This window comes from Protopterus annectens, chromosome 4.part0, assembly GCF_019279795.1.
Source record: "Protopterus annectens isolate FY-2018-M chromosome 4.part0, PAN1.0, whole genome shotgun sequence".
NCBI classification, from domain to species: Eukaryota; Metazoa; Chordata; order Ceratodontiformes; family Protopteridae; genus Protopterus; species Protopterus annectens.
Genome location: NC_056733.1, coordinates 1,490,654,109 through 1,490,675,251, shown reverse-complemented (window position 1 = coordinate 1,490,675,251; position 21,143 = coordinate 1,490,654,109). Strand labels below are relative to the sequence as shown.

General features: G+C 36.5%; 1 protein-coding gene across 1 annotated transcript in view; it reads right to left on the bottom strand.

Moving 5' to 3' along the window:
* Positions 1-6,315, bottom strand: part of ADAM19 (ADAM metallopeptidase domain 19) — a 1,509,956-nt gene extending 1,503,641 nt beyond the window's left edge. The window contains exon 1 of the mRNA XM_044069332.1: positions 6,014-6,315. Coding sequence (XP_043925267.1) covers positions 6,014-6,137 — 124 coding nt within the window. The 5' untranslated portion in view covers positions 6,138-6,315. The remainder of the gene's footprint in view (positions 1-6,013) is intronic.
* Positions 6,316-21,143: the final 14,828 nt, after the last annotated feature.

Here is a 21,143-nt window from a genome sequence, read left to right as displayed (position 1 = left end):
GCCCATCTTCACATACCGACTCCCTTGTATCTCTCTCCACCCCCACAATTATATTACCACACGCAACCACAAAAATTTCAACCCAACAACATTCTCAGATTCTTTAAAAGCAATCAACTGGAACACTCTTAGGACACTACCCTTAGAAGACGCTGTTTCTCACTTTAACTCTACATTCTTAAGAATACTAGATTCCCAAGCCCCCCAAAGGACAAAGCGAATAAAAATAATTCTGCTCCATGGCTTACCAGAGATACATTAGCAACCATGCCTTAGAGACAAAGCCTGGGCACTTTATCAGAAAAGAAAGTCCCTGATTCCCACACTGAATACCGAACCCTCCGAAATAAAGTCAAAAAACTTATTATCTCTGACAGACAAAATTACTTCTTTACCCTCCAAAACAATAATAAAACAAATCCACAGAAATTCTGGAAAGGTATCTCCACCCTCCTTAACCCCAGCAAACCACACACCCTTCCCCGACCCAAATGCCCCAGATCTAGACCTGGCTACTGAATTCAACTCCTTCTTCATTGACTCTATTAGCAAACTAACTTCCTCTTTCCCTACCTCTACCATACCATCCAATACCCCCTCACCCTCTCCTGCCAAAAGCCCACCCTGCACTTCTCTTCCTTCCTCATTCCCATCTTCTCTAACTACATCCCATAACTCTTCTCCCTCTCTAACATCCTCATCATCCTCACCAACATCAAATACTTTGCCTCTTCACACAACTCCATTCTCATTAAAACCTATACCCATTTCTACAATAAAAAAACTACTTCATAAACTGAAGCCCGGCACAAATGCACCTGATGATATCCTCTCATATTTCCTAAGCGTTGCTGCTGATGCAATTGCCTATCCCATAAGCATCCTCATCAACCGCTCAATCCTAGAATGTACAGTGCCCCAACTCTGGAAACAAGCCTTTATCATCCCCCTTCATAAAGGCGGTAATAACTGCAGTGTTAACAACTTCCGCCCCATTGCTATCTTGTCCCCTATCTCTAAACTACTTGAAAAATGTGTTCAACTTCAACTACTACCACATCTTTTAGACAATAACCTTCTCACACCTACACAACATGGCTTTAGGCCAAATCATAGCACCATGACAGCCCTCCTCTCCTATCTAGAAACTGTAAATAAAGCTCGTGATTCCGGCCATATTGTCTATACCCTACTACTTGACCTTTCTAAGGCTTTTGATACCATTTCACACAGCCTGCTATTAACTAAACTTTCCAAACTTAACCTTTCTTCCTCCTCTGTGAACTGGTTCTCCAGCTACCTATCTAACAGACACCAAGCTGTAAAATGGAAAAAGGCCACTTCCTCTTTTCTTAGTACCCCACCGGGTTCCCAAGGCTCCATACTTGGTCCTCTTCTCTTTAACATTTTATAAACGACTTTCATAAATCTATTCCTTTCTCTAACATCATCCAATATGCTGACGATTCCACCATTATCTGCTCTGCCTCATCTACTCCTGAGCTTCTAAAGCTCACACAAGCAGCTTTCTCTATTACTGAGCATTGGATGGAAATAAACCACCTTGCTCTCAACGCCTCCAAAACTAAACTCATGGTATTTACCCCACTAAAACTACTCCCTTTGATACAAACACATTCCTGATCACTAGTCAAAACAATTCAACCCTAGAACTCGTATCTGAAACCAAGTTACTTGGTGTTCAAATTGATAACCAACTTAATTTCAATTCCCACATACACCTAAACATTAAAAACCCACCAAAAGCTGGGTATGCTTTACCGCCAAAATCAATATCTCACAAAGACCTCAAAAATCACTCTGTCTTCTTCCTTTCTTATTCCCTCCCTTCTCTATGGTTCACCTCTCCTAACTAATATTCAGACCTCTCTTAAAAAACAACTTTCCTCATGCTACAACAAAATCGCCAAGTTCGCCAACGGACACAGGTCATTCACCCATCACTGTTCCTCTCTCCAAAAACTACATTGGCTTGAACTTCCACATCAGCTCAATTACATTCAGCTTACCCTAGCCCACAAACTCATTAACAACCCCTCTCTTTGTCCCTCCCTGTCTTCTTCTTTTAAGTTTCACTTACCTGATAGAATCTTAAGGTCAAACAATCAAAACCTATTAGAAATACTTAAACCAAAGCGCCCCCCAGGCAAAAACCTACTATCCTTTAACATAGCTCGTCTTTGGAACTCACTCCCACCATCTATTCGTACCATCTCTAATCTCTATTCATTCAAAAAATCTCTTCATACTCATCTTACGTCCCAATGGGAATGCTCTTGTTCCCATCCATCATAAAAATCTGGAACCCTTCATCCTTCATCCTCCATTCATTCTCTTCCTACTCAACAAAGCCTGTATACTTATTACTTTCTCGAATTCTAACCACACCATATAACAATATAATCCTACCTCTTTAATGCCATAACCTACCTCTCATTATTTGTACTTTTTCAATAATTCACATTTTCTAATGTACATCAAATGCAAAAGTTATGACTGTACTCTTTTTTTTACATTGTATAAGTAGCCTAGCTATGTTGTTTTCAACTTGTCTGTTAGTTTGCATTAAGAAGCTTTTTAAATGTATGTACTTATTCTGTTTGTCTGTTCTTTTTTGGAGCTTTTCTCCCCAGGACTCCATTGAAAACGGGTTCTTTTAGGCCCAATGGACTATCCTGGTAAACCAACTGCAAATAAATAAATAAATAAATAAATAAATCCTGGTTAAGCGCTTTCACGTATCACCATACGCTTCATCAGAACAAATATAAAATCTTAATTGCACAGTTAAATACTTAAAAACCCGCCAAAATCATACACTAATTGATTAATTATACAACATTATTTAAAGGAAAAACTGTACAATTCAAACAATTAAATTCTTAATGTGTGCAAATGAAATAAATAGATGCTCTTCCAGCGTGTAAATACTAAAAAACTAAACTGTAGAAATTCTAAAAATATGTACATTTAATACCAGTTGTCATATAAATATATTGTTTGTAAATAAATAAATTAATAAATAAATAAATGAATAAGAACTGTGAGGGTGAAAAATATTGTAAGTACACACTCAAACAACTATACATGAAATTAAGCTAAAATCCAATGTTAAAAACTTTTCAATATTTGACAAGTGGTTTGGTCTTTAATGTCCACAGTGACAAAAACCATGTTGGTGCTCCACAGCTCTTGATTGAAAATACCCAAAAATTCCCAAGAGTCTTTCATGATGTGGTTGATAGGAAGACCGACAGACAGTTCAAGAATAGAATATACGACCACCAGTATTGTATTAGGAAGAAGGATGAAAATAATGCCCTCTCTCGTCACATACTTGCTAATGATACAAGTCACAACTTTCATTTTGCTATTCTCGAAAAGGTCAATTTGAACCCCAGAGGTGGTGATATCAAGAAAATTGTGGGGGAAAGAGAGATAAAATGGCAACTCAAATTGAATGCAGCATGTTTTCCTGGTTTGAATGAAATGATTTCGACCAAACCACTTGTCAAATATTGAAAAGTTTTTAACATTGGATTTTAGCTTAATTTCATGTATAGTTGTTTGAGTGTGTACTTACAATATTTTTCACCCTCACAGTTCTTATTCATTCATTTATTTATTAATTTATTTATTTACAAACAATATATTTATATGACAACTGGTATTAAATGTACATATTTTTAGAATTTCTACAGTTTAGTTTTTTAGTATTTATACGCTGGAAGAGCATCTATTTATTTCATTTGCACACATTAAGAATTTAATTGTTTGAATTGTACAGTTTTTCCTTTAAATAATGTTGTATAATTAATCAATTAGTGTATGATTTTGGCGGGTTTTTAAGTATTTAACTGTGCAATTAAGATTTTATATTTGTTCTGATGAAGCGTATGGTGATACGTGAAAGCGCTTAACCAGGATTTGGCACTATTTGTGTTTTTACTGCTACATTAAAGCTGTGTTATACAAAGGAATTTGGTGGTCCGTGGCTTTTCCTGGGGACTTTATGTTTTTCTGGTCTTAGTGGTTGTTGAACCCCTGGATTATCATCTTTACTGGGAAAACATGCAGACTCTGCACAGAAGGCACCCCAGCTGACCAGCTGAGGACTAAACCGGAGAACTTTTTGCTGTGAGGCTGCAATGCTAACCAGTGCACCGCCGCGGCCGCCCTTAGCAAGGACATAGCCAATGCGATTTAAAATATTTTTTGAGACTTTTTTTAAATAGTGTAAGTGAGGATTCTAGAGTGAGGTCAGCAGGGAGTTGGTTCCAAGGCGTCCCCTGCGGAGTTGTTGGATTTGAGTGTTTGGACCATAATTCTATTGGATGAGCAAAGTGGTCTGAGGTTACTATATGGGCTGACAATATTTTTGAGTGCTGGTGTATTATCAGTGTGGTGGAGTGCTTTATGTGCTACTATGAGCTGGTTAAACTGCAGTAGGGAAGTAGTTCAAGCCACCCTAGAAGATGGGATAGGAAGTCTAAAACTAAAAACTCAAATGTCTGTCATTATTTAGTGACTTCTATTCCCTTTGTTTTGTTAGAAAACCCAAAAAACATATAAGAGGAACAGGCCAACAATATGAGGCAAAAAGCTGGACATTCTGATAAAATCTGGACAGTTGAGAGGTATGAAATGTGCGATAGTAAAGTTCTATTGGAAGTTCTGTTAAAAACATACTAAAAAGTCATAAAGCCCTTTCTTAAAATACAACTAATGCAGGTACTCATTGCATTCCCAAAGTAAACTCTGTTTGAGATGAGTTGTCATAGCTTCTAATAGTGTTAGCCAGGGAAACAAAGTTGTCAAGTGTTCTGTCTCAGAGCAGCAGAAACTGACATATTTAATTTAAAGAAATATTTCTGGTGACTTAGGAGAAGAAAAAAAATGTTGGCTGACCTCTATGCCTACATAAATTATACATATGTAGAGAGAGACAGAGCGAGACAGCATACTCCTACCCTACTGAGCAATTATTACTTGCGCTGTAACAACAGCAGACGTTAACACTTTCTTTTTATGTTTCTAGGGTTTGAGTCCCGTAACATGCTGTTTTCCTTCGACAGACTGTGGCATTGACAACATATGGATTACACAGCTCAGACTTCAGATAAAGCTTATTGTAACAGAAAAAAGTAGGTGCCAATCTTCGCATTGCCTGTTACGAGCATCAGTATCAAAAACGCAGAAAATCAATTAATGAGCAGAGTTTTAAAACCTTCATTGCACTAGACTAAGTCTATCACACCTGTCTGAGTAGCAGTACATGGGGTATGTTAAAACTTTAAAAAGTCATACAGAACGTGCTTCTGAGGGAGTATATACTCCAGTATAACTGTTACATGTACCTTCCAAGGCATCCGAGACCCAGAGCATATCACTCAACTGTCCATATTTTCGTAAGAGAGCCAGATTTTTGCATCATACTTTGGTTTGTTTCTCATAAAATATGTGGTTTCTGGCAAATCAAGAGGACTGAAGTCACTAAATAACGGCATATATTTGAATTTCAGACTTCACATCCTTCAGAAAACGCAAGCCGATACAAAACCCATTATTCTAACGGCTTTACAAGAATATTTAAAATTGTGTCCCTATTTTGGGGGCCTTTATCCTTGCATTATTTTAGGCTTTGTCCACTTGCGGTTGAGAGATATTAACCCAACCACAGTAAATTGATTATAAGATGTCATTCCTTAGATGGCAGCTGTTAGGTCACTAACAACACAAATCCCCGCTAGACCAAGTAATGCTGTCAGTCAGCACGTGGAAAAAATGGCTTTAATATGTGTAGGTCACTTTTTGAACTGTGTGCCTATTGCCTATCAGCCGGTGCAGTTTCTAGTATTTTTGCACACCAAGCTTTATAATTCCACTAAGTGTGGTTTGCATTTCTTAGTTTTGAAGGATTTGGTGATATGAGCCCCCTAACAAAGTGTAGCACAAGTAAAAGGTGCAGAAGGACATCCCCAGAATCACTCACCTCCCTCGTCCTGCACAGGTAATGCACTCAACCCAGACGATACTGACAGCACAAACAAGTACCACATGTACTGTACTTCTGCAGCATCTCCGCATCTCCACAACACCCTTCCGCAAACCTTCATTTCGAATTAGATCCTCTCCGGCAGACACAACCGGGGCCCGTCACAACAACCCCTTGCGATGCGAGTTAGCATGTCTAGTACATAAGGTCAGCAAGCAGTAGCCGCAGCTCTAGGTCCATCCACAGCTTCAAAACCAGAGCACAAAAAGGCGAGCCACTGCCAAGCTGTCCTTCGCACAAACCCCAGCAGGAGGCGATATTACAGGATGATGTAATTCCAGTTTGCCCCTCCCCTCTTCGACTCCCAAGACATTTCTTGGACTAGTTTTACAAAAACACACGCTATAGTCCCGTAATGCTGCACTTCTGCTCTTTAATCCTAGCAGCTGACATCTATGATTAAGAAAAAGACAGTCTGTCCAGAAGCTAATGCAAAGCTCAAGCACAGCTGTTTACTGCCAATGTTAGTTCCTAGTAAAAAAGTGAAATTTAGTTCTAGGTAAGGCTCTGCAAATATTTTCAGAATATTAGGTTTGTTCAGTGACTTTTTTGGGGGTTCGATCTTGGTAATGTTAATGTGCACATCCCATTTTCATATCTCTCGTTGCAGTTTGCATCATCTCATTAATTAATTTTTTCGTTTTGATCAACATAAGTACCAACCACCAGGAAATCATTAACACTTGTCATACCTCTCCTCAATGCTCTCAAATCACACTTTGAATTCACATTGGTGGCGTTTACCAAATGATTTCTAACTCCAAGAATGCAGTCTTTTTCATAACAAACAAACATCGGGGATAATTCTTAACATTTAAAGAAACACACAGGGTAGTTTTTTCATCTTGTGCTAGTAAACCAACGTACTGCTTAACAGCAACCAATACATGCTCTAACTAGGGGCATGTTAACAAATAAGCAGATGTACTAAAAACAAGTGTCTGAAAGGGAGATTATTCCTGGAAGTAGGTTAACTGGCTGTGTGCTTACTGTAACGAGGACCAATTAAGTCTGGGTACTCACTGTTTATTTAATTCTGTAGTCATGAATGTGTATATCAATTTCAACAGAAAGGCATGAAGAACGAAATTAACAGCAAAAATCGTACACTGTTAATTACATGAAAATGTATGCCGACATTACATCTTGAATAATCTAACCTATTGTCGAAGAAAATGTATTTTCTGTCTAGGATGAATGTAAATTAAAGTTCTAGAACTGACCAGGATGTCAAGAGGCAGCTATCCCCTCTCCAGCTGAATTGCTATTCATCTATTCCTGCTAAATACCTAAGAATGACATGAGATCCTCTGATGGGGACACTAGCAATGAGGATTATGCACTACTGACTCATAACATTGGGACAATTAGAATACAAATACATTACTGCATGTATTACCCTGCGCCACCCCAATTCTGCACTGCTGGACACTCACCCCTAAGCCAAAGTTGCACTGGAGGTCCTTCACTTGAATGTCAGTAACTCAGTATTCCGGGGAGTTCTCACATTCAAGGAGGAGAATAACACTTTAATCTTAACAATTCCTTAACAATTCTCGTGACTTTTAATTTTTTATTATTAGAATGCTTTTTTTGAAACTGGCTTTGTGTCTCTGTCTCTCTGTGGTGGTTCTGTCTTGATAAGCCAATTTCAATAAACAGCATTCTAATAATAACAGAGGGACAATATTTTAGTCTTCAAATAAAATATTGCCCCTTTGTCACTAGCAAGACAATACAAACACACAAACATGATTCATTCAGAATAACAGAAAAATGCAGACATGCGTATAAGCACACACACACACCAGATCCATTCAGAATAACATACAGATATACAGACATGCACGCGCGCGCACACACACACACACACACACACACACACACACACACACGCACACACAGTCTCATAACTCCCTGCATCATTTCCTACACACACACACGCACGCACGCATTCCCCAGCACTATGGTATCTGTCACGTTTGCCCACAGCACTGCAAGGATGAACCCCACAAGACCATTTAACAATGTGGGAGTTTTTGAAGGATAATGATCAAGATAAACAGAAGGGAAAGGAGTTAAGAGATGATCAGGTTGTTGCAAGCTATGTGTGATACAGGAGCAAAGGAGAAAATTATACAACATAAGGGTATGAGAATTGTATAAAAATTTTAGAAAGTGATACGTGAAACGAGAAAAATAGAAAGTGAGATTTATGGAGGCAATAAAAATGTTATCTGAGTCAAAAAGAAATAGATGCGAAAATTTGCCAGGAATGTGAAGATATTCTATGTAAGAAAGATACTGGCTATTTAACAAGGCAAATAGAGATATATGAATTAAATAAATTTGGTATAAGGCAGGTTTAATGTTACAAAAAATGTTAATTAAGGGAAAAACAAGGAATCAATCATTTCGTAAGTAAAGTAGTAAAAATAAGGAAAACATGTTATGGGGTAAAGGATGAGGAAGGAAGGAAGGATGTTAAAAATAAATGGTGAAATAAGGGATGTGGTAGTAAGATATTTAAAGAAAATGCATGAAAGGTGAAGAGATTAATAGTGTAATATGGGAAATAACTTCTTTTTCTGAGACTTAGTGTGGAATTACAGAAACAGGTTAAATAATTGGAATTAGATAAAATGATTCTAAAGGGGAAGAATTCTGGGATTGATGGAACTGGATGTGAATTTTATAAGCACATGGTTGAAGATGAGAAGATATTTATTTTCTCATTGCTCAAATACTGACAGAGGGACAATATTTTAGTCTAAGTAAAATATTGTCCTTCTGTCATTAGCGAGGAAAAGCTTGCCATTTTTTCTGCTCTCTCGCTAATGACAGACGGACAATATTTTAATTAAAAACTAAAAAGTAAAAAATAAAAATATAAAAAAAAATTTTAAATAAAGAATGCTTTTTATTCACTTGCTCTAAAAAGTAAAAATAAGGAAGAAGAATGAAAACTTTGCAAAAGAAATACAGACAAGCTGATTTCAGAAAAGTATTCAAGGTTGGTTTTGTTGATTCCTGCTACTTCTTCTGTTTTTCATTACTACAATTAGCAAGACTAACCTCAAATGCTTTTCTGAAATCAGCTTGTCTGTGTTTCTGTTAAAAAGTTTTCACTTTTCTTCATTTTTACTTTTTAGAGCGTGTGACTAAAATGCATTTTTTTATTAAAAAAATTTTTTTTTATATTTTTTATTAACCGACATATTTTATTCAGACGTTTGTGTTATACAAAGAAAGCACATGCATTATACAATGAAAAGGTATTTAACAAGAAACATGGTGCTATATCAGTGCAGACTTAGCGGGGTTGATGACCAACGGGGGAGATTCTATGATATGACATCACGATAAACATACAATTGTTACTGCTGAATGACAGCATGGCATGCGTTGTTCTAGATGTGGAGTTGACATGCAGTAGGGCTTAAAGATTTGTGGTCAGTAACATTAACAGATGAGAATTAAATAATTATGTTAAGTTCCACTATGCATCCCTTTTTATTCTTTCACATAGTTCTGCTGATTGATGGTTTTATGGTTACTTGATGCAGATAGCATTGTCATCTCACAGCAAGAGACTCCTCAGTTCGACTCTTAGCCATGGTGCCTTCTGTGCGGAATCTGAATGTCTTCCCTGCATTCAAGTGGGTTTCCAGTTTTCTCCCACATTCCAAGGACATGCAGTAAGTGGACTGGATTCTCTAAATTGGTCATTGATGTGAGTGAGTGTGTGTATGTGTGTGATATAGAATAACAACAGCGGTAAGTTTTGCCACCCAGTAGGGTAAACCTTAGCTCTAGATGATTGTCATTGTTGACGTGACAACCTGACCCCATGCAGGAAAAATGGATAATGGATGAAGTTAGGGTTACAGTTTTTGGGTTAGGTTTTTACGTTTATGATAATATTTACAGTTTGAGGGTTAGGGCTAGGGATTTAGATTTAGAGTTAAGGTTACTGTTTTATGGTTAGGAATGGGGCTGGGATACAGTTTGTATTTGTAGAATTAGGTTTAGAGTCTTAATGTTATGGTTAGAATTAGAGTTAAGTTTAGGATTAAGGTTTTAGGGTTAGAGTTTTAGATTAGGTTTAGGGTTAGGGATAAAATTTTAGGTTTAAAGTTAGTATTTGAAAGCAAGGATTTTAGGTTTAGGAGAAATTAGTTGACTACATTTCCTAAAGAAGTATAATACTGAAATGCACTCCCCTCTTTCTTAGATCTAGAAGATGTGACTGTATTGGCCTTGTTCTTAGAGACAACCTGTACCATCTGTGCCTTCATTAATTTAGTGTCACCTCTATAAATTACCTTGCATGACTGACACCTCTTGCCCTCCTCTAGATCAAACAACACTCCCATGTCAATCTCTCCAACTCTTTCTCTTATACTAGTCACTATAACAATAACTAGTACCATTGACCTGTTTTCATGGATACCACACTAGCAATGTGGATCCTACTGGTTTATATGAAAAAAAATTGATATGTTTTTGTGCCAGTGTACCTCTCAGGTATCAGAGCTTTTGTAAAAGATCTACAATGTTACAATGTATGAAGCCTATTCTGTATGTATACACATAACTGGCATATCAAACATGCATGACTAAGCAGCCATCCTGTGGGGTCCAGGTAGCATACTGCCTCCACAGTAAATCTATCTTGGTAATGACTAATCCCTCTGTTGTCCTAGCACCATTATCTATCTATCTTCATCCCTCCCAGTCGTAAACTCCAGAGACTATTTTCCCTTCTTAACTCATTACACTAATTACAAGTAAAGTCTCTGTTTTGCTTTATCTGTATTTATTAGCTTGAGCACATCCCATGAGCATACAGGTTTTGCATTTATTAGGCTAGTAAATCACATTTCAGTTATTTATGTCTTGATTTCAGCTATTTGGAAATTTTCAGTCACCGTTTAGCATTATCTGTAGCTTACATCACTTTTTGTCATTTTAAAGCCATCCTAGTTATGTTTCCCATAAATAGCTCTAATTTACAAAAATTGTACCCAGCATACTTTTAACTTTTACTTGTTAGTATGTGTAATTCCATTGTAATTTCCATTTTATTTTCATGTTTGATCACTTGCATCCCACTTTGCCCTCTTGTTATGCAGTCTGTCACACATTTTTTGAAGGACGGAGAGGTATGTGCATACGTTTGGTCAGTTCATCTACAGTGGCTCTGCCTGCCCTGGTCTCACTTCCTCACTAACCAACATTGCTATAAATATGTCCCACTCAGACCTGTCAACATGCCTGATCAGACTTGTGCCTTGCACCACCAGTCAAACAATGACATGTCAGTATATATTTGGTATGTTGCTATTAACTGTTTGCTGCTTCTCATACTTGTACACATTTCTTTTTTCAGCACTCCTGAGTTGGACTTTGTACCATCAGTATGTCATTGTTGCTCCACTTATAGATTTCAGTATTTTCTTCAGGTTCAACACTGTACAGATGGTGAGCCACTATAGGGCTACACAAATAGGCCAAGGATGTAGTATCAACAAAAGTAGAAAATATAAATAGTTTTCATTGTTCTTGCAGTCTCCATCTTATCCTATGTCATTCTTCTTCTCAGTTACTATTCACCCAAATCCAGATCCACAAGTTATTAACATTATCCTGGATCCTAAAAATAATGACTGCTTGAAGGTTAATTGACTGAAGATTACTCACATTAATGCTAGAATGATGAAAAATAAATTTCACCCCCTTCAGAATTGGCTTTATCTTCACAAACCAGATATTCTGTCAGTATCAGAATCCTGGATGAAGCAAACTAACAAAAATTCCAAAATGACTCTTCCTGGATACTGTATTCAAACAGATGATAGATTTCACAAGACAGCAGGAGGAGTTGCAGTATTTAAAGACAGCTACACATTTTTCCTATATGAAACTCAGATTCTGTATTGTATGCATCATAAGTCCATCCAGATTTATACAAGGCTCAACAAGGTCGGACTTGTTTCTGAGGCTTTCTTATATATTTCACCTCAGATTGATGAACCTATTCTGCATCATGGCTTGCAACATGGCAATGTAAACACTCGCTCTATTTGATTTGGTTACGCTTACTGATGTTGATGTGACACCCCAACACCATGTAAAAATGGGAAAAAGAGACTGATTATGATAATGATGATTAGCAACCCTTCACTGCCCTTAAGGAAAGCCAACCTAGAACCTGTCATTCTGGGTGATACTGACTGGGAGCAGTCTCCTTATGGCTTCAGTCACCCAACGCAAGGACAGCAAGCAGTAGCTGCCGCTCCAGGTCCATCCACAGCTTCAAGACCAGAGCACAAAAAAGCGAGCCACTGCCAAGCTGTCCCTCGCACAAACCCCAGCAGGAGGCGATATTACATATATAATATTACAGGATGATGTCATTCCAGTTTGGCCCTCCCTTCTTCAGCTCCCAAGACATTTCTTGGACTGATCTTACAAAAACACAAGCTTTAGTCCTGTAATGTTGCACTTCTTCTCTTCTTTAATCCTAGCAGCTGACATTTGTGATTAAGAAAAAGTCTATCCAGAAGCTAATGCAAAGCTCAAGCACAGCTGTTTACTGCCAGTGTTAGCTCCTTGTAAAAAAAAATGAAATTTAGTTCTAGGTAAGGCTTTGCAAATATTTTAAGAATATTATTTTTTTGTTCAGTGACTGTTTGTTTGGGTTCGACCTTGGTAATGCACACATCCCATCTTCATATGTCTCTTACATTGCAGTTTGTATTATCTCATTAATTTAACTTTTTGGTACTTACATATTATTGCAACCAGGGTCTAAACAAGTGACTATGACTTCATCTTACAATGTTAAAGCTTGACATTGGGTACTCCTGATCCTTGATTGATGTGTAGTGGCCCTCTGAAATGAACATCTGGTGAAAGATTCCATTTTTTTCTGTCAAACTTTTACTGTTATCCAATGTTTTATTTGATAGCTACCTGCAGTTGTTTACAGAAGCTTTTCACTTTCCTTTATACATTAGAACATAACCAGTGCAGTATTTTACCATTTCAAATTACAAGAAGTTAAGTGTAATAATGGAAAAAGAACAGCAATAATGAACATTTTCTTTATATTTTTGACACATGTTCTACACCATTTTTCTGTTGGACAGCTGCTGTAAAACTGCTGGTACAATTATCAAATCAGTGTCAATTGCTACCAATATTTTAATGTAACAAATTGTGGTAATTACATGTAGTGACTCGCCCTTTAAGTGATGTAAAGGTCATATTGCAGTGTCAATATTTACCAATCTAACTTACCCCCATGTTATCTTTTATATCAAAATACGTTGACTTCATTTTCTATTTACAATGAAGGTTATATCTACTTTTACATGAGCCCTTTGACATTATGAAACATTTGGAACCTGGTTGCGATAATACGTAAGTACAACTTTTTGTTTTAATCAACATATGTACCAGCCATCACAAAATCATTAACACTTGTAATAACTCTCCTCAGTGCTCTCAAGTCACACATTGACTTCACATTGCTTGCATTCACCAAATGATTTCTAACTCCTAGAAGGCAGTCTTTTTCATAACAAGCATCAGTGATAGTTCTTAACATTCAAAGAAACACAAAGGGTACTTTTTTTCATCTTGTGCTAGTAAACCAATGTACTGCTTAACAGCGACCAGTACATGCTGGAACTAGGGGCATGTTAACAAATAAATAGATGTACTGAAATTAAGTGTCTGAAAGGGAGATTATTCCTGGAAGTAGGTTAACAGGTTGCATACTTATTTCAGCTTTAACAACAGAAAGGCATAAAGAAGTAAATCACTTACGTGCAAAAATCATACCCTATTTATTACATGAAAATGTATGCAGACATTACTTCTTGAAGAATCTAACCTATTGTCAAAGGAAATAAAATTTTCTTTTTTTCCAAAATGTTTTTATTCATTTTATAACACAATTACTTAACAGTATAGTAACAAGAAAAAACAAATAAACTATATACAATGTCCATAACAACTAAAAAAGCAATATATATAGGAGAACTATTAATATTTCTGTAACAGATTAGACAATTTTGTCCATGCAATTAAGTGATGGGTTGTGTTGTTAGTCCTTGTTTTTACAGTAACAATCTTATTCTTACAAATGTATTTCACAAGATGAATTAACTCAACTTTAAAGACAGGAGTAGATTGGGATTTCCAATTTTTAGTAACAATTTTCCTTGCCATAGAAAGGATAGGCCATAGTAAAACATTTGGCTTTTAGGAATGACTTCAGGAACAGGAACATTGAAAAGGATAAGAGAGTCAGAAGTTATACAGTTGTTATTCCATAGAGCTTTACAAATATATTTAAAGTCTAACCAAAATGGGGAAATTATTTTGCAATTAACAACCATATGTATCCAGTCAGCATCAGGGTGTCCACATCTCCACATTTCATTTCATCATTCTTGTACATTATTGCTAGTCTATGTGGAATAAAAAAAAAACATCTATGTAAAAATTTCCATGTATATACATGCCAGAACAGGGGAGGTGTGGATTATTTCACCGACTGTAAAGAAAGTCTTTTATCTTTTTCTGAGAATACTTGTTCATTAACTTTACTTGAATAATTCCAAAAAGAAATATCTGTTTTGCTAAAATAATTTCTGAGAATTTTATAAATAACAGATATGATTGAAGTATTCTTGGGTGACTTATTAATAATTGTTGAGATAAAATCCAATATTTTTAAGTTACTCTTATTGTAAGCCTCTAATGAAGGCACAAGCTTAGTATGTATAAAATCCTTACAAGTTTAGATGTCCAGCCAATTGCAATTTTGCAAACTATATCTGCTGATCAAATAGTCTGCAGAACTTATTTTATTAGGTGAGAGAAACTGATTCCAATATAATAGGTCACCCTTCTTAAATTCTAACATTTTCTGAGTATCAAAATATATCAAACATTCATTTGTGTAAGCAATAGGAAACATAATTATTAGTAAATTCTTAATTAATTGATTAGAAGACATAAGCTTTTTAAACAACAGCAATATTTGGTTTATAAGAGCTGTGAGAACAAGTTTTGACCCCTCACTTTGAATGTATATTTTTAAAATCCATATAAAGATGTTTGTATGTATTTGAGTATATGGTTCAAGCAATGTCCTATTACTATTAAGAAGTAAGGTTTTATGTACTGATTTCCAATATGATGTATAAGAAGTATTTTTCCAAAACAGCACTATGTTATTAAATGTGGATTTTAAATAAAAATCAATATTTGGAAACCCTATACCTCCTTCATCCCAGCTTGTAGTGTGCCAGAGAAGAGAAATTCTTGTTTTTTTGGGATACCAAAATAAGTTAAGTAATAAGTTATTAATTTTCTGTTTAATTATGACAGGTGGGGGGATTATGAGAGCTTGGCCAATTAATAAGATTTTAGGTAACAGTATCATTTTGATTAAAGTTAGTCTGTCTTCAAATGTGAAGAAGAATCTGTTCCAACTGTGTATTAGACTAGTAATTGAGTTTATACATTGTTGGTAATTAGATGTGAGTGATTTTTTTATAATTAGATTAAATAACGATACCTAGATATTTAATATGCATGCCCTCCCAGTTTATGTCTCTTCTTGATGTTTCATAGAAACATTTTTATTCATAAGAAGTGCCTGAGTTTTGTTGTGATTGAATTTTAGACCAGAGATGTTTGTAAAGAAGTCTATATTATATAATAGGTGATCTATTGAATTTTCAATATCATTAGAAGTTATCAGTAGGTCATCAGCAAACAGTTGTATCTTGGTGGATAATTTGTCTGACACTTATATCCTTTAATGTTGTTGTTGTTTTCTTTCGGCTTTTCCCGGTTAGGGGTCGCCACAGTGGAACTCCGATATGCTAATGATTGGCAGTCAATTTTTTATGGTGCCGAGGTGCCAGCCCGACACCCAACCTTCAACGAAGGCATGCCCATTCACGCATGTCTTTCAAACCCCACTCGACCGTGGGTAGGACATGCAGACTCCTCACAGAAGGCACTCCAGCCGAGAATCAAACGGGAGAACCTCTTGCTGTGAGGCGACAACGCTACCGCTGCACCACCGTGACTTCACTTATATCCTTTAATGCTGTCATTATTTTTAACATAATTTGCAAGAGGCTCAATAGCCAGGGAAAAGAGTAATGGGGAGAGGCAGCACCCCTGTTTAGTACCGCTTAATATTTCAAATGGGCTAGATAGATAAGATCCAATCTTTACATAGGTTATGGACTTTTCATATAGTTTTTTACTTAATCCTATAAAGTTTGGGGAGACATTGTATTTTTGCAAGCTTTAAGCAGATATGGCCAAATTAGGGAGTCAAAAGCTTTATCTATATCAAGGCTTAAAACAGAAAGGTCATTTTTTTTTCTTGTTTGCCAAGTCTATTAAGGACAGTAATCTAATTACGTTGTCTTGTACCTTTCTGTTTTGGATAAACCTGGTTTGGTCTTCATGAATTAATATTGAAAGGATATTATTTAATCTGTCTGCTAAGATAGACATGAATATCTTGTAGTCGATGTTAAGCAAAGAGATTGGCCTGTATGAAGTGCAAAGGTTGGGCTCTTTATTTGGTTTTAAGATGGGAGATATAATAGAATATTTCCATGGGGGGGGGGCATTTGCTGTAGTTTTAGCTTCTTGGAATGCATTGAGTAAGATTTTCAAGATGTTATCAGGTAAGAGTTTGAAAATTCTGGTATTAGACCATCCAGCCGTGATGCCTGTTTTGTCTTAAGATTTTTTATTTGTTCCTTTAATTCTTTAAAGGAAAAAGGGTTTATCTATGTTACTAATATTGTGTTTGGATAGCTTCTTTTGAATATTATTAGCAAGAAAGTTGTCTATACTTTTATCACTTGTAGATGAGTTATTATAATTAATATCCTTGTAATGGTTTTTAAAACATAGTAAGATATTTTTTAGATCTGTAACTTTTACAGTCTGATTATTTGTAGTGTATATAATTTCTTTTATATGACTTTTCTCATTTAAATATTTAGATCTAATCACAATCCTGTGCATACTCTTGGGATTAATTGAGTAGGATTGTAATCTGATTTTTTTCTAGATTTATTTATATCTTATGATGCATGATATCCTGATATCCCTTGTTCAGTTTACATATGTCAGCTAATGAAGATTTGTCATTTGATATAAGTTTTAGTTTTAGCTCATCAATTTCTTTTTGTATGTTTACCATTTTATGTCACTCTTTCCTTTTATTTATATGCTAACTTTTGACTTTACCATGTAAGACTACCTTTAAAGTGTCCCATAGGATAATATCTAAAACCTCTCCATTATTATTGACATCTGGATAAAGCTTTATTTTATCTAGAAACCATTTTTTAAATCCTTGTACTGTTACTAGATAAGCAGGTAGTCTTTGGCAGAAGTTTAAGGGGTCAGTATTAAGTGTTACATTGAAGGTGATAGCATTGTGGTCAGACATAGGGCATGATGTCAGCATTACATTATCAGTTTTGGCCAGTAAAGAACTGGTTACAAAGACTTTGTCTATGTTGGTCTGTGTGCCAAATCTGCAGGATTAGTGAGAATACTTCAGGGAGGGTAATATTTTTATACAGTCGATGTCCATTAGATTTATGTCTTTTATGTAGCTGTTCAAGTGCTTGGCAACATTGAACATCTTGAAGGGCTTAGAGCTTGTGGTATCAGTGGAGGACAAGATACAATTAAAATCACCTGCTAATAGTAACTCACCTTTAGACTTTAATGCAATAGTGTCTACATGTTTTTTTTCACAGTTTTAGACTCAATACCCGGTATCCAGTAGGTGTTTGCAAAAGTGTACATCTTTTTATCTAGTTTTAGTATGACTAAAGCAAGCATACCATCACTGCTTGAGTATGAGTCAACTATTTCTGGAATTCTCATTGATTTTCTGTGTAAAATTAGGACACCTCTTCTTTTGTGGTTGTAGTTTGAACTTGCCAAAATCTTATAATCCTTAAAGGTTAATTTGTTTAGATCTTCTGTTACTAAGTGGGATTCCTGAATGAATGCAAAATCTGCTTTATGTAGCATTAAATATTTGTTGACACTACTCATTTTCATGGGGTTGTTCAGCCCATTGACATTAATAGATATAATGTTAAATACTAACCTTTGATGGAGACTGCTATTATAAGTAACATTGAAAAGTGCTTTCCTTGATTCATTATGAAAATACATTTTTAAAACTGTTATGAACAATATGAAAACTCTAAATTTGAAAATAAAACTATACATTTTAATAACCTTCTGCATGGATATACTATATCCAGGTTTACTATATCTCTCATAGAAGCTACAAACTAATCCTCTCATGACAACTAGTGGGAATTCCTAGCTATTGCATGTTAATAGCAAGCAGAAGGGAAACTGCATGTACATTGAAAACATGCAAAAGGAAAAATCCAATTTAATATACTATGCACGTATGAACTAAGAACGTGAAGCTATGCAAAATTTCTTAAAATTCTTTTTATCTAAACAGACTAAGATAAATTGATTTATCTTAATAGTTGGTTGTTGCTAGGAGTAAATACAGGATTGTTATGTCATTAAAGCAGACAGGAAAAAGGATGCATTTAAAACTGTTGCTGTCAGAAACACATTTGTACTTCTTATATAAATATAAATGTAATTCAGATTAAATAAATCACTATTTACAGTAAAACATATGCTTATAAGACTTTTTTAGATAAAAAATAATTGCTAAATAAATGAAAACACAGCGCAAACAATCATTCTTGAGTCTGACTGGCTGTTAGAGTTCAGTGAAGAGAAACGGGTTCAGAGATCATGCCTACTTCTTGGAAGACAGCACAGATTGTTTCCTATGAGTCTGTGAGCTAACTGAAGCCTTTAGAAGACTGAGCTTCTCACAAAAGTTGCCAAAATTCCATCAAAAAAGTACGTAGGCGGGAATTTTCTAGTGAAGTGAACCTTTTAATCATAACTTGTAAAATGCTGAATATTTAAAATAGAGGCTCCAAATTACCAGCCATATACAGCTATAAAATATATTAGCTAAATGGAGCACATTGCAGAAGTTCAGTTAAGTAGTAATGTATATATAATAATAAAATGTCACCACTTTCTTTTTAATTACTTGGTAGTAACACAGTAAGCATTTCTCTCTCCTGCGGTGATTAAATACTATGACACTAGTGCAAAAACAGAAAGGGAAGGTACATACATGAAGAAATAAGTATAGCATATAAATAAATATATATAAATATATGAAATGGGTAAGTGAGCTCATACCATTTCACTAGTGTTATGCCATGTATATAGGTTCATAGGTTCATAGGTAGGTACTAGACTATTGGCCCTAGGGCCTATATAAGCCTAGCCAAAAAGGTACCCTGGCTTTCGCCACCCAAGAAAATTATTTTCCTGTGCCCCTGTCGAGCAGAGCCCCAGAGGTGATCCCCAGGGTGAATTTCCTATTTCCCATCCAATCATCAAGATTTTTCTTGAAGAGTGCTGATGAGGAGCTTTGTTTGATATAGATATGTAGTTTGTGCCAGAGTATGGGAAGTCTCTAGGACAGGAATCTATCCCTCCAGCATGTTCTGTTTATTGTGGTGACAAAGTTTAGGTCCCTAGAGCGTGTAGCTCGGAGGGATTGGGAGGTCCTCCAATCATGGGATTTTACTCTTTTTTGCAACAGTTTCTGTCTTCTGTTGTAGAGTTTGTTTATGGCAGGGGATCACCAGATTGGCTTCCTTTTTTTGGAGGATAGCATCTTGGTTCTGTTAGGGATAGCACGATCCATGCACTCATGTAAGTGCTTATAAAGTGCATTTGTGTAGGATTCAGCAGTCGTACCTCTGTTGTCCGTCTGCATGGGTGTCGTGAAGTTTGCCACTTCTGTCTTAAGAAGCATGAAGTTGGCTTTGGAGAAATTTTTTATGGTGGTTTCCCTAATGGGGGGGGGGGGCAGGATGTGGATGTCTAGGGTGATTAGCTTGTGGTCAGATCTGACCAACGAGGGATTTACCTCTGGTGTGGAACACCGGTTGCCCATGTTGATAATGACCAGATCTAGGATATTGCTGCCCCTGGTGGGGGTGTGAATAAGTTGATCCCAGGCGTTGGAATTTATGAATTCCAGAAAACGTTGAGCAAAAGAGTAGGTACATGAGTAGTTTTCCCAGGTAATGGTGGGGTAGTTGAAATCACCCATTATTAGGGTGTTGGGTTGTACCCTAATACTTTCCAGTGTATCAAGAAATGAGGAGTGGGAATCCTGGGGCATGGTGGGAGATCTGTAGCAAGCTGCAATTTGGATTGCAGCCTTGCCCAGAGTTAGTTGCACTTGGTTAATCTCGGATGCATTATGCTGTGCAACTAGCCTAGAGGTGTGGATATCCTTAATGAATATGGACACGCCTCAACCTTTAGTGCTTCGTTCAGGGTTAGGTGGCCGAAAGGTGTGGTATGAATTATAGCCTGGTAATGCAGGGGTGCTCTCTGGAGCTTTGAACCAGGTCTTTGTCAATGCACAGATGTCGATGTTCTCCATTTTAAGGAGTGCCTTGAGTGAGTGCATTTTAAGGTTTAGACTTCTAGCATTGAGAAGCATTACCCTCAGACTTTGCTTGCTTGTACCTGTTACGGTGGTGAATTTGTCATTTGAACCTTGCCTAAAAAAGGCACTATAGAGGTGGCAAGAGCCTTTGCCAGTATCCGGAATCCCAAGGGCCACAGGTGCAGGCCATCTCTGGCAAAGCACCGTGGTCTTTTGATCATGTCGCCCCAGGCAGACAAATACTGGATCCCCTTAGAATGACACCAGAAGCTTAGCCAATTGTTAACGTCAATCATTTTGTCCTTGTACTGTGGTATCATTCTGGGTGATGGCAGGATGCTACTCAGGGCTAGGGTCATACCTGCCTGGGCTACAAGATCGGAGAGCTCCTCCATGTCTCTTTTCATGTAGTCCAGGGAGGTACGTCTCAGGTCATTCACACCAACATGGACAATGACAGTGTCATAT